We start from the raw sequence: 12359 nt of genomic DNA, 5'->3' as shown, positions 1-12359 counted from the left end.
CCCCAGCCGAAGTGGCGGAGAACGAAGCCACCATATCAGGGAATCATTCGTGCCCCAACTGATTGTCCAGAGACTGCGGAGTTTTGTCCCATTTGGTCACTCTGGCTAAGGCCAGAGTCCAGAGTAAAGCCTAGATAGACCAGCTTTGTGGATGGAACCAGAGCAGAATTCTGAAAATTCAGAATCCAGCCGAACTCCCGTAGAGTTTGTATTGTGATCTCCAGGTTCTCCACCAGAGCAAAGGGAGACTCGGCTCACAGAAGGAGATCGTTCAATTAGCAGAGTACCGCGATCCCCCGTTGGCATAGCAAAGTTAGCCCCGGGGCTAACTTTTGGGAAGGACCGAGGAGCAGATGCGGGACCAAAAGAGTAATGGCACAAACTGATAATGTTCCTCTCCCACAGCAAAGCGGAGAAAATTCTGGTGACTAGCACATATTGGAATGTGAAGGTAGCCATGTTTGATATCGATAGAGGCGAGGAAATTCCCCTGATGCAGGGATGCCACCAACATTTGAATGGACTCCATTCTGAACTTCTGTACCAGCACAAAGCAGTTTAGCGCCTTGAGGTCCAGGATTGGACGCACTTTGCCTTCCTTCCTGGGGACTGAACAGGTTTGAGTAAAAACCCTGAAAATGTTCAGAGGTCGGAACCAGGACAATCATCCCTTGAAGGAATAGGTCTTGTACCGCCCCAAACAGGCCCTGTAAGCGATCTGGGGACAGATGCAAGCTGGAAGGAAAAGAAAACCTTCCCGGGTAACAGGGCGAAACTCAATCTTGTAGCCGGACAGAATGACTTTGTGGACCCACTTGTCTTGCACCGTGAAGTCTACGGGTCCGGAAACCAGCAAAGACATCCCCCCCACCCCTGATAAGGGTGAGGGCACACCTTCATGCAGAAGAAGCCTTGTTCCCCGGTCTGGAGAAGCCAGATATTGGCTTGCCAGACCATGTTCGTTTGGATCCTCCAGAAGAGGCCCTGAAAGGCTTTGAGCCCTTGTCAGTCGACCCTGAGGGATGAAAAAACTTCTTATGAGCTGAGAAGGAAGGCCGTCTATGACGAGGTTCCTTGCCCTTAGTAGCCTGCGGAAAAAAAGTACTTTTCCCCCCCGCGAGACCTATAATGGAGTTATCCAGGGTAGCTCCAAACAGGCGATCTCCTTGAAAAGGAAGATCAGTCAAGGCCCATTTTTGTGGTCTGATCCGCAGACCAGCATTTGAGCCAAAAAACACGCCGAACCAGCGAATAGTGCGGTCCACAGCCTCCGCCTTCCGGATCCTTAAATGCTGGGGACTCTTCAACCGGAATCATGGCTGCCTTGTTTAATCTGGAAATCGGAGGGTCCACAACCGGTGGCACAGTCCACTTCTTAAGAAAGGACTCCTCATAGGGGTAATGCTTAGCAAAGCGCTTAGGGACCCCACAGGGACGCTTTGGTCGTCCCCACTCTTTAGCAACAATTCTGTCAAAATAGTCAGGGAAGGGAAACCCCTTTGCCATTTTGGATGGCTTGTGAGTGCCAAAGGGAACCTGCGTCCTCCATCTTCAGGGTTCCACGCACATATACAATCAGTGCATCCACTTTTCGTGCGTGGTTGCAGACGTGGAGGAATCATCCTCACTATCAGGGGATTCCAGGCACGTGGTTGCAGACCCAGCAGGGTGACCCATGTCTGCAGCGGCTGAAAAGGATTCAGGATCTGATAAGCCCGATGAGGCAAGGGGCACTTTTTGCTACTTTTTGTCACCCGCAAGCCACCTCCACCCAGGACACAAGGGACTCCAGGAACGCTGTCAGTGCATGGATGGATGGTTGGGACTCGACAATATGAGGGACTTGGCAAGGGGAGGTGCCTGCGGGAAGGAGGGGAACCCGGGGGTCCGACCGTGCCAAAGAGGGGTCCATGTCCACCTCAAAACCCTCACCATACCAGGAACCAGGCGGGCAGAACAGCCCCCGACAGAACCCCTCTCCATCGAAATAGAAAATTACTCATCCCACAGAGTTCGGCGTTTCCTGGCCGACATCCCAATAAGTGACAAAACAAGAAAAAAAAAACCCTAGGGTGGCGGGATTTTAAAGGCCAAGAGAACACCACAAACATTTATATAAAAATATATTTAATAGATCCTGTTAAAAATCACATTGACAAATGGTGAACTACTATTAAAAAAACAAATTCGGATAACAAATGTAAAGATGCACACGTTTCCAACGTACCCAATGCATTTCGGGAAATAACCTTCATCAGGGGTGTAAGTATAGGAAATGCTGTGTACATACATTTTGCTGTAATATAAATAAATAAATAAAAAATGGAAAAATAAAATGCAAAAAATAAAATGTTTTTTTTTGCATTTTTTATTTGCTTTGTATTTTCTATTACAGACAATTTATGTACGCACAGTATTTCCTATACTTACACCCCTGACAAAGGTTATTTCCCGAAACTCGTTGGGTGCATTGGAAATGTGTGCATCCTTACATTTGTTGTAATCAGGATTTTTTTTCTACACGATACATTTTTTGTATGAAAATTCCGTATACCATGTCTATTTTAATAGTTGTTCACCATTTGTCAATGTGATTTTTACATGATCTATTAAATATAATACTAGCTCATTATGAAATACTTACCTTAGAATGAGCCCCCGCCGTGCCACCCGCTTACCTCTATGACGGGCGACATGTTCAGTCGCCCGTCTTCCGGGATCGCGGCATCCGGCCATCTGATTGGCCGGAGCCGCGGTGACGTCACTTCCGCGCGCGAGCCGACGGTCACGGCACAGCGCTCTGAACGGCATTAGCGGCCGTTCCTTCAGAGCGCATGCGCCAGTGAACTCACTGGATGCATGTAAGGTAAATATCTCCTAAACGGTACACGTTTAGGAGATATTTACAGTACCTATAGGTAAGCCTTATCATAGGTACAACTTGCAGAGGAGGGTTTACTTCCTCTTTAAGCTGAAGTTTTTAAATTAACACTAATTAATATACCTCTGCTTCTTTGCAGTCATTCATAACTGCAGCTGCCTTTTCTTCCAGTTGTTTTAAATCTTCAGACAATTCTTCTATGGATTTGTCGTTGTCAACAATCTCCTTTTCTGTGCGAACAGCAGACTCATCTGCCTTCTTGAGGTTTCTACAAATTAAAAAAAATAAAATAAAAAAATAATCAGGACATTCGCTGAAAAAACAAACACTTAAATAGTAGCCCACGTTAATCTGTATATTTACAAAGCAAACAGTGTAAACATTTGTGTCAACCCATATAATCATGTAGCCCCGGAAGTGACGGCGGGGCCGGCGCAGTGCATCGTGGGACCGAAGAGGACAGAAGAGGCCGCAGAAGAGGATCGCGCTGGCTTCAAGCTGCCCACACCTGAGATGGCAGCGCTGGAGAAGAAATTTTAAAAGTATTTCTTCTAAAAGGTAAGTGCAAACCAGGACAGATCAGAGGCTAGCCATTGTGGAATGTACTAGCCCTGACTGTCCCGGGGGTATGTATGTTGAAATTTGTTTTTGTGGCTGGAACTCCGCTTTAAAAGTTGACAACCTTTATTACCAATAATATGTAATGTACTTTACAATGTTCCTGACATATATTTAAGCTTCCTGGATTTTTTTTTCATCTGGCCTTCAGATATGAAAGGCAGAGTGATTGAACACCTGTTTAGATTTGTCATCCATGTGATCAAATGAAAAGTATGCCGTTTGCAATAAACTTTGCATAAAATAGTTAATTTGCATTTAATTTTATGGTCCAAAGAATGTCAGGCAAAATGGTCGGCCCTCACGCATGTTCACTTCATTAAATCTGGCCCTCTTTGAAAAAAGTTTGGACACCCCTGCCCTATGGTCAAGATTAAGAGCTGTGCCTGTCAAAAAAACACAAGAAAAATTACAGTCACAAATTGTTTAAAATTTTTAGCGCAGTTTTAGAATATTAAATAGTAAAACATTTAGTTCGCCACCCCACCCTAGCTTATATTGCCTGTTAAAGAGGTACATGGAAGTTGCAGTACCATACAGCACTGTAATCAAATCTAGAAAAAAAAAAAAAAATGATCCATTGTCTACATACCAAACCTGTCATGCTTTGTCATGAGGAGCTACAGTGACACCTTCACGCTAGAATTAACAAAAATACCAGTGAATATTTAAAACACTGAAATCTATCAGTATTATTGTGCTTTTTAGATTAAACAAATTATAGAATTAGGGTTGTACAAAAGTATGCAGTTACCCAAATATACAGGGGGGGAATAAAGCTGATGTGCCGTTTTTATGGCTTTAATCTCTCTCGTTAATGAATTGCACCAAACTCATGAAGCACTTGCCACGCTTTTCGTTCTGACACGCTCATGCACAAACAATTCCGTGTCTCACCCAACCATTTGCAGTATTCCGGATCGTCACTTCCGGTTGCCGTACAGCTACGTCCAGACGCGTTTCATCATACCCACTTCATCCTGGGATTGGCTAAAGCAGTGGTCCTCAACCCTGGCCTACAGGGCCCACTAACAGGCCAGATTTGCAAGATAACTGAAATACATCCCAGATGATATCATTTGCTGCTCAGTGATTGCAGTACTCTAGTCTGCATCTCCCCAAGGTAATACTTAACTCCGGTCCTCAGGGCCCACTAACAGGCCAGATTTTGAGGACCACTGGGCTAAAGGGCACGGCAACCTCCGTTATATGCAATTCAATATGCTAATGAGTTACTATCAGCCAATTGAAACTTGCATATCTCCGCTACCAGGATATGTACAGCTTGTACTACTAGGTCCTTCGGGAAGGACAGAGAATCAGATGTCCAGAAGGACTTTGTGGCAGACAGGTAGACCCTGACCGCCCTAACCACATCCAGTCAATGCAAGGCAAATTCCTTGGGATGCTTGGGCTTAGCACAGAGCAAACGCAAAACAATACCTTCATTGAGGTGGAAAGCTGAAACCACCTTCGGGAGAAAAGATTGGTTCGGATGCAGATCAACCTTATCCCTATGAACAACCAGATAAGAAGAACGGCAGGACAGAGTCGCCAACTAAGACACCCTGCGAGCAGAGGTGATCGCCACCAAAAAGGCAACCTTTTTAGACAACAATACAGAGAAATGTCCCTGATATTCTCAAAGGGAGGACGTTGAACTGACAAAACCAAATTCAGATCCCATGGAGGTAAAGGGGACCTCCTCGGCGGAGCCAAATGACGCACCCCTTGAATAAAGGTGCGAATCAAGTAATTAGTCGCCAAGGGACGTTGGAAGTAAACGGCTAAGGCCGACACCTGACCTTTAATCGTGCCCAAAGCCAAACATTGCTCCACTCCCTTCTGCAAGAAGGCTAAGACCCTCGCCAGGAGAAGGAGCGAGGATGCAACTGTTGCGACTCACAGCAGGCAATATACATCTTCCAAGAACGATGATAAATCTTCCTGTATGCCGTCTTCCTAGCTAGCTCTCAGCAAGGTAGGAATCACAGAATCCAAGACACCTCTGTCCCTCAACACCTGGCCTTCAACAGTCACGCCGTTAAAGGCAGCGACCGTAAAGCATTATGGAAGTTCGGCACTTGAAACGGCAGATCCTCTCTCAGAGGCAGCCGCCAGGGAGGCTCGACGACCATCTTTACCAGGTCTGCGTACCACAACTGGCGAGGCCAGTCTGGGGCCACCAGAATCACCTGCACCTCTTCCACCACCAACAGTTGTATCGGAGGGAAGGCATAAATCAGCCGATATCGACTCCAAGTCACCACCTATGCGTCTGTGGTGTCGGCCAGAGGATCTTGAGCCTTTTTGTTTAGACGAGATGCAAACAGGTCCACCTCCCGAGTTCCCCACCGGGCACACAGGAGGCGAAAAACCTCCGGATGCAGGGACCATTCCCTTGATCCAGAGTCTGACGACTCAGGTAATCTGCCTGCCAGTTCTCCACACCTGGAATGTGAACTGCGGAAAGAGACGGGGACGTGGGCCTCGGCCCAAGTCAGAATCTCGGCCACTTCCTTCGCCGACCGGGCACTCTTGGTGCCCCCTTGGTGATGGATGTAAGCCACAGCCGTGGCATTGTCGGATTGTACCCGAACCGGAAAACCATGTAGCTCCAATGGAGCAGGCAGAGTTTGATCGCCCTGAGCTCCAGGACATTGATCGGCAAATACGATTAAGCCTGCAACCACGTTCCTTGGGCACACAGGGTGTCCAGCACTCCACCCCAGCCAGTCAGGCTGGCATCCCTGGTGATCACCGTCCACAACAGCGGCAGAAACGGCCTGCCCTGGCTCAGAGCCGGCGACTGAAGCCACCACAAGAGCTTCGACCTCGGGAGACGGCTGAGCCATATCATCCTGTCCAAGGACTGCAGATCCTTGTTCCACTTGGCAAGAATCTCTGCTTGTAGAGGCCTTGTGTGAAATTGGGCAAACGGGACTGCCCCGAAGGTCGACACCATTAAGCCCAGGGACCTCATACACGTCCGCAGGGAGGAGAGATCGTTGTTCATCAAGACCCTGCTCTCGCCCTGCAAGGTCTGGAGTTTGTCCTCTGGAAGAAAGATCCTCGCTTGAGGAGTCGAGGATCATGCCCATATAACCCAGACGTACTGAAGGGGTCAGCGCAAACTTCTGGAAGTTGATGGTCCACCCGAACTCCTGAAGCGTCTGAAGCGTGAATGTCAGGTTGCCCAATAGGGTGGCACAAGAACTCGGCCGCAACAGGAGATCGTCCAGATAACCGAGGACCGCAAGCTAGCACTGGGGGCCACAACTTTGGTGACGACTCTGGGAGCGGAACCTGGACCAAAGGGTAATGCCACAAATTGAAAGTGCTCCTCCGCCACTGCGAATCGGAGGTACCGCTGATGACACTCGTAAATAGGGATGTGCAGATACGCATCTAATCAAATCGATTTGAGGTCCAGAATTGGACACACCTTGCCCTCCTTCCTGGGCACTGTGAACTGGTTTGAATGAAAACTTCGAAACCTGTCCTGCTGAGGAATCGGGACGATTACACCCTGTGCAAGGAGATCCAGCACCGCCTCACTGAGATCGGTCAAAGGATCAGGAGACAGACGGAGATTTGATGGAAATCACCTGTCTGTTGTGCGAGACCAAAATTCGATCTTGTACCCTGTACAGATCAGTTTGTGAACCCACTTGTCTTGAATCAGAGACGTCCAGAGTTCCTGAAAGTAATGCAGACATCCCCCCCACCCCGAACCCGGTGAGTGCGTCCCTTCATGCAGAGGAGGATTTTGCCGCTGCACCGGACTGGTCGGCCTTGGGCTTAAACGACCAGGCCTTGTTCCCTCCGGAGGCTCTGAACGGTTTGCCCTTTTCCTGTGCCCCTGAGGCACTAAAGCCCCCTATGAGCCTTGAAGGAAGCCCCCCCCCCCCGCTTGCTGCGAGGTGCCTTACCCTTTGCGGATTGGGGGAGAAAAGTACTCTTACCCCCCCGTTAGACCCTTGATTAACTCATCCAAGGAGTCACCAAACAGATGTTCCCCTAAAAAGGTGAGATCAGTTACAACCTTCTTGGAAGCCTGGTCCGCCGACCAGCTCTTCAGCCACACCATGCGCGCAAGACGATCTCCCACCAGACACCCTGGCAGCCAGAGGAGCCGTGTCCATGGCCACATCACACAGGTACACCATGGCCTGGGCCATCTGATCCGTGAGCTCAATTCGAGTTGGAGGAACCGACTCAGCGGACAAGTTGCTCCTAAGTACCTTGACCCATTCCGTCACTGTGAGAAACCAGGACGGACGCGAACACAGGTTTAAGAATAGAACCTGCCAACAAGTGCAGGTGGTGGGAAAAGGATTCCATTTGCCTGTCCACCGGATCCTTAAACAGCGGGAGTCTTCTACAGGCACCACAGTAGATTTATTAAAACTGGGAAACAGTGTGATCCACCTTAAGTGACACTGTCCAACGACTGGAAACTGAGTCTGCAAAGGGATAACCGCGCTGAAAGCGTTTGGGAACCACCAGCATGTGCCTATTGCGCCTCCATTGCTCAATCACAATATCGTGAAAATCCTCGGGACAAGGAAAAACCTGACCCGACTTCTGGGCTTTGCGGGAGCCGAAGACAACCCGCTTTCCTGATTGTCCGGGGGTTCATCTAATTGCAATGTTTCCCTCACTGAACGAATCAGTGCTTCCACCAGAGCACGTTCCCGTGCTGCAGCTGAGGAGGCCTCATCCTCCTCATCGTCTGAGGACAGGGATCCCTCCGGGAGGGCATTGTCCGTGGCAACCACATCAGGCTCTGAATCAGACTGAGAGGGCATCGGCCGTTTGTTGGTAGAAACTTGTTTCATCACAAGATCCACCTTTGACGACAGAGTTTCTAAGGCTGCAGAAAAACACCAGAGAGGGTGATCCGGATGGAAAAACTCAGAGGGGAAGTTTAATTTCCTTTTTATTCCTAGGATTATCAAAGAAGGATGGTAAAACTATTTCTTGCTTCCTGTAAAAGGAAGATGCTACCTTGGGCAGATATAGGGGATCTGGCCCGAGAATAAAAAATAAAAATCCTATCTGGGAAGATTAACACAAGAGAGGGTACTCCGGTCGGTCAGCTCTTACTGGTGGCTGTGTGCGGTGAAGTAGAGAAGGCAAGAAGGCATGCAATTTTCAAATTTATTCCGCACTCCTGCGCAGTCGTGGGTGGCGCCGGGCAGATAGAGCCGAGCGGGAGGCCAGAGGCCCTGCCCCCGAGCCATCGCACCGGCATCGGGGCGGGGATGTGAGGAGTCTCAGAGAGAAAGGCATTGACAAAAGTCAGCTGTGTCACAGGGGGCCGCATAAAACTAAAGGACGGGCCGCAACTGGCCCGCGGGCCGGACTTTGGACATGACTGGCATAGGATAACTCGAACTCCCATGTCTGGGCTAGAGCATCCAGGCCCAACATCCCTCTTTCCCGTGAAAGGGAAATTAATCTCTTTACCTTTCTTTTTGTAGGCTGGCAAATAGGTCTACTTCTGGGCAGTCAAATTTTTGGACTAGTGTCTGAAATACCGTGGGATTTAGCTCCCATTCTCCTTGTCTTATTGGATGGCGAAATCCGCTTCCCAGTTGCTTTCCCCTTTTATATTAATGGCCGACAGGGAGATCACTCTTCCTTTCGCTCAGCCTAGGATTTCCTGGGCTAGTACCAACAGGGGTCTGGACCTGGTACCCTTTTGGCGATTCAGGTACGCTACTGTTGTAGCATTATCGGAACAGACCTAAATTTCCATGCCTGAAATGGAACTCTCAAAGGCTCTTAGGGCTTTGCCCACTGCTCTGGGACAAGGAAGTAGCCCAGGCCTCCTCCAACTTCAGAGAACTCAGAGGACCTGAGCTTGGGCTCCCTCTAGATGAGCCCCCCACCCCCAGGTGCTTGCGTCTGTGGTGACCTCCAGAGGGTTCCACTGACCCCAAGGTCTGCCTTTTTCTAAATTGCTTGGTTTTGACCACCACTTCAGAGAGGTTTTTACCTGAGGGGTGAGGATTACCCTTTCATCCAGGGACTCAACTTTTTTGTCCCAGGATGAAAGGTGGAAGAATTGAAGGTCTCTTGAATGTAGCTGCGCCCAAACTACTGCTTGGATGCTGGCTGACATGAGCCCCAGAACTCTCAGGATTTCTCTCCTGGAGCACGAGGGGCGACCATCAACCCTCTTACTGAAGAGACTACCTTTTTCACCTTTTCCAATGGAAGGAAAAGACTTTGTACCCGTGCATCTATCCGGTACCCTGAATAGGTCTGAACCTGGGCGGGCTCCAGGGATGACTTTTCCATGCTGATCAACCAGCCTAGCGTTTGTAGAATTGTTAATACCTTCTGGGTGTTTGAGCTCACTTGGTCCGCTGACAGACCAAAAATCACTAGGTCGTCCAGGTAAGGAATCAAAGCCATTTACTGGAGATGAAGATAGGCCACCGCCTCTGCCAGGATCTTGGCAAAAAACCTTGGACTGGCTGCTAGACCAAAGGGGAATGCTCTAAACTGCCAATGTGCAGTCCCTTCCTCGGTGACCACCGCAAATCTCAGAAAGGCCTGGTGTTCTGGATCATCTGGAACATGTAGGTAGGCATCCCTTTGATCCAGAGTAGTCAAACACATCTTTTAACAGGTTTTTGGGGGCCTGTATTAATACCTTACATTAGAAAACCTCTTGTACTCTAGGAATTTGTTTAAGTTTCTGAGGTTTATGATAAGGCGGTATTTTTCCCGAGGGCTTGGGTACCACAAACACGTGGGTGAAAAAGCCTTGGTAAAGCTGGTTTTCTGGCACGGAACTATCACTAGTTGTTCTGCTAATTCTTGAATACCATACAAAAGGGCTTTTCTTTTTAGTACATCCTGTGGAGGATGAGTTTAAGTCACTTCTAGTGGGGGTATGGATGAAAATTCTAGGCGGTATCCTTCCTGAATGAGATGATAAATGTATGGACTGACTGAAAATTCCTCCCATTGGGATATGAAATGAGACAGTCCGCCCCCCACTTGGACTTCTGGCATAACTTAGTATCATTTGCGCTTGAGTTTGGAGAGGGGAAGAGCAAATTACTTCTTTGCCTACCTCTACCAAAGCCCCACTTCTTATTGGCTTTTTTGGCTCTCTATTGACTTTGCCCTGGGGGGGCAACAAAAAAATTTTCTATAGCTTTCCCTTTTGGGCTTGCTAGGAAATTTCTTCCCTTTCTCAGAGGACCTGGACAATACTTCATCCAGGCCTGAGCCAAACTGTAAGGACACTTCAAAAGGTAGCCCACAGAGCTTCAGCTTTGAAGTAAAGCCGCCTTCCCAAGCTTTAACCCAAATGGCTCTCCTAGCTGACTTAAGAGCTCCGGTCTTCGCTGAGGCTATTACTGACTCAACTGCTGCATTGGCCAAGTAGGCGACGGTTTTCCCTATAACTGAAAGGGAATGCAGCAGGTCCTGGGACTTATTTACCTGGGAAAGGTGTTTTTATTTCTTTCTATTCAGAAATCTGCATTCCTAGCCATGCAGGTTGCAGCCAGTGCTGGAGCCATAGTGGATGAGTTGGCATCCTTTAACAGATTCTGACTTATGGTCCATGTCATCTCTGATATTCCCTGTGTCCTCAAAGGAGAGGTCAGACCTCTTAGTCCCTTGAGACATGGAGACATGCAATTTTGGACACTAGGAATTTTTGCACCTCTTCCTCAAAAAGGGGAACCTCCTTTTCCACGTCTTTGGTCTAACCAAACCTTTTTCAGGAAACTTCCATTCTTGAAGAATTCAATCTTTCAAGGGTTGGTGAACAGGCAATACCTAGGATTGGTTTTTAACCAGTCCTTTATACATCTAATCCTGTGCCGAGGTCTCCTTGGGGGGGGGGGGGGGGGGGGGTTCTGGGATTTCTTCTGTAGCATAAACCGCTTGAAGGAGTCCCTCTAAATTTTCCAGAAAAAACAGATTTCTGTTCAAATTGGTCTCCTCTGCCTTACTATCTGGATCCACATCAATCTCTTCCCCAGAGCTCAGCTGAGACTTAGTCTGACTTTCTGCGTTCCCTAGGTCTTCCTCTTACCTTGCTTGAGCAGGGGGGAGATCCTGCGAACCAGGCAGAAAGGCAGATAAACTTACCTGAGAAGGGCCCTCTTTTGGATAGTGGCCAGCATTTTCCCCTGCATAGACTTAAGGAAATCTTTCATCAACCCTGAGGCCTCTTTACCAGCCAGCTTAATACACCTGTAACAAAAGGCCCTGGTGCTGCACAAACCTGAAGTTCCGGTTTCAAAGCGAGGCTTGGAGCATGCTGGCCGGTAAACGCGAATTCCAGCTGAATGGCCGGGAGGACCGAAGGAGACCCCCGCTGAATAGCAGGCCACAGGCTCTGGAGAGACCCCCCACTGTGACCGACTGCCTGTTACCTAAGGGTGACCTGTGAGAAGCCTAGAAGGCATGCAGGTAGAGTGTGGCCTTCACCGGCGTTGCTGAACCTGCATCACAGGGAGACCACCCAACACTTCAGGTCAGTCAGTCTTCAGGTCAGAAAAAAAAAAAAAAAAATTATGTTTCGCTGTACTAGAAACAAGCAATACTGAGGGACAAGGGGAATGGTGGGGTCTTTTAACAGATGTGAACTGATAGTGTTTCCTGTAGGGTGGAGCCCCTCTCATCATGTGTTGCCGTCCTGGAAGGTGAGGGGAGAAAATATTTTTATGTTCACATTTCTAATAAACTTGTGAGAGTCTATATAGACCTCAAATTATTAAGGGCTTTCTTGGGTGCACATTTTCAGCCTAGATTCAATATATTCAGTTCTTTATGATTAAGCTCAACTTTACTTAAAATTGTAGATGCCTTGATTGATGTGTAT

At 48.3% G+C, this 12359-nt stretch overlaps 1 protein-coding gene across 3 annotated transcripts in view; it reads right to left on the bottom strand.

Annotated features, from left to right (window-relative positions):
- SMC4 (structural maintenance of chromosomes 4) overlaps positions 1 to 12359 on the bottom strand; it is a 199569-nt gene that overhangs the window by 39894 nt on the left and 147316 nt on the right. For all 3 annotated transcript variants that reach the window (XM_082249521.1, XM_082249522.1, XM_082249523.1), the window contains one exon: positions 3005 to 3149. In XM_082249521.1, coding sequence (XP_082105647.1) covers positions 3005 to 3149 — 145 coding nt within the window. The remainder of the gene's footprint in view (positions 1 to 3004; positions 3150 to 12359) is intronic.

This window comes from Pelophylax lessonae, assembly GCF_965119305.1.
Source record: "Pelophylax lessonae genome assembly, chromosome: 3".
NCBI classification, from domain to species: Eukaryota; Metazoa; Chordata; class Amphibia; order Anura; family Ranidae; genus Pelophylax; species Pelophylax lessonae.
The sequence above is the reverse complement of the archived record's forward strand: the minus strand, read 5'-3'. Positions and strand labels throughout refer to the sequence as shown.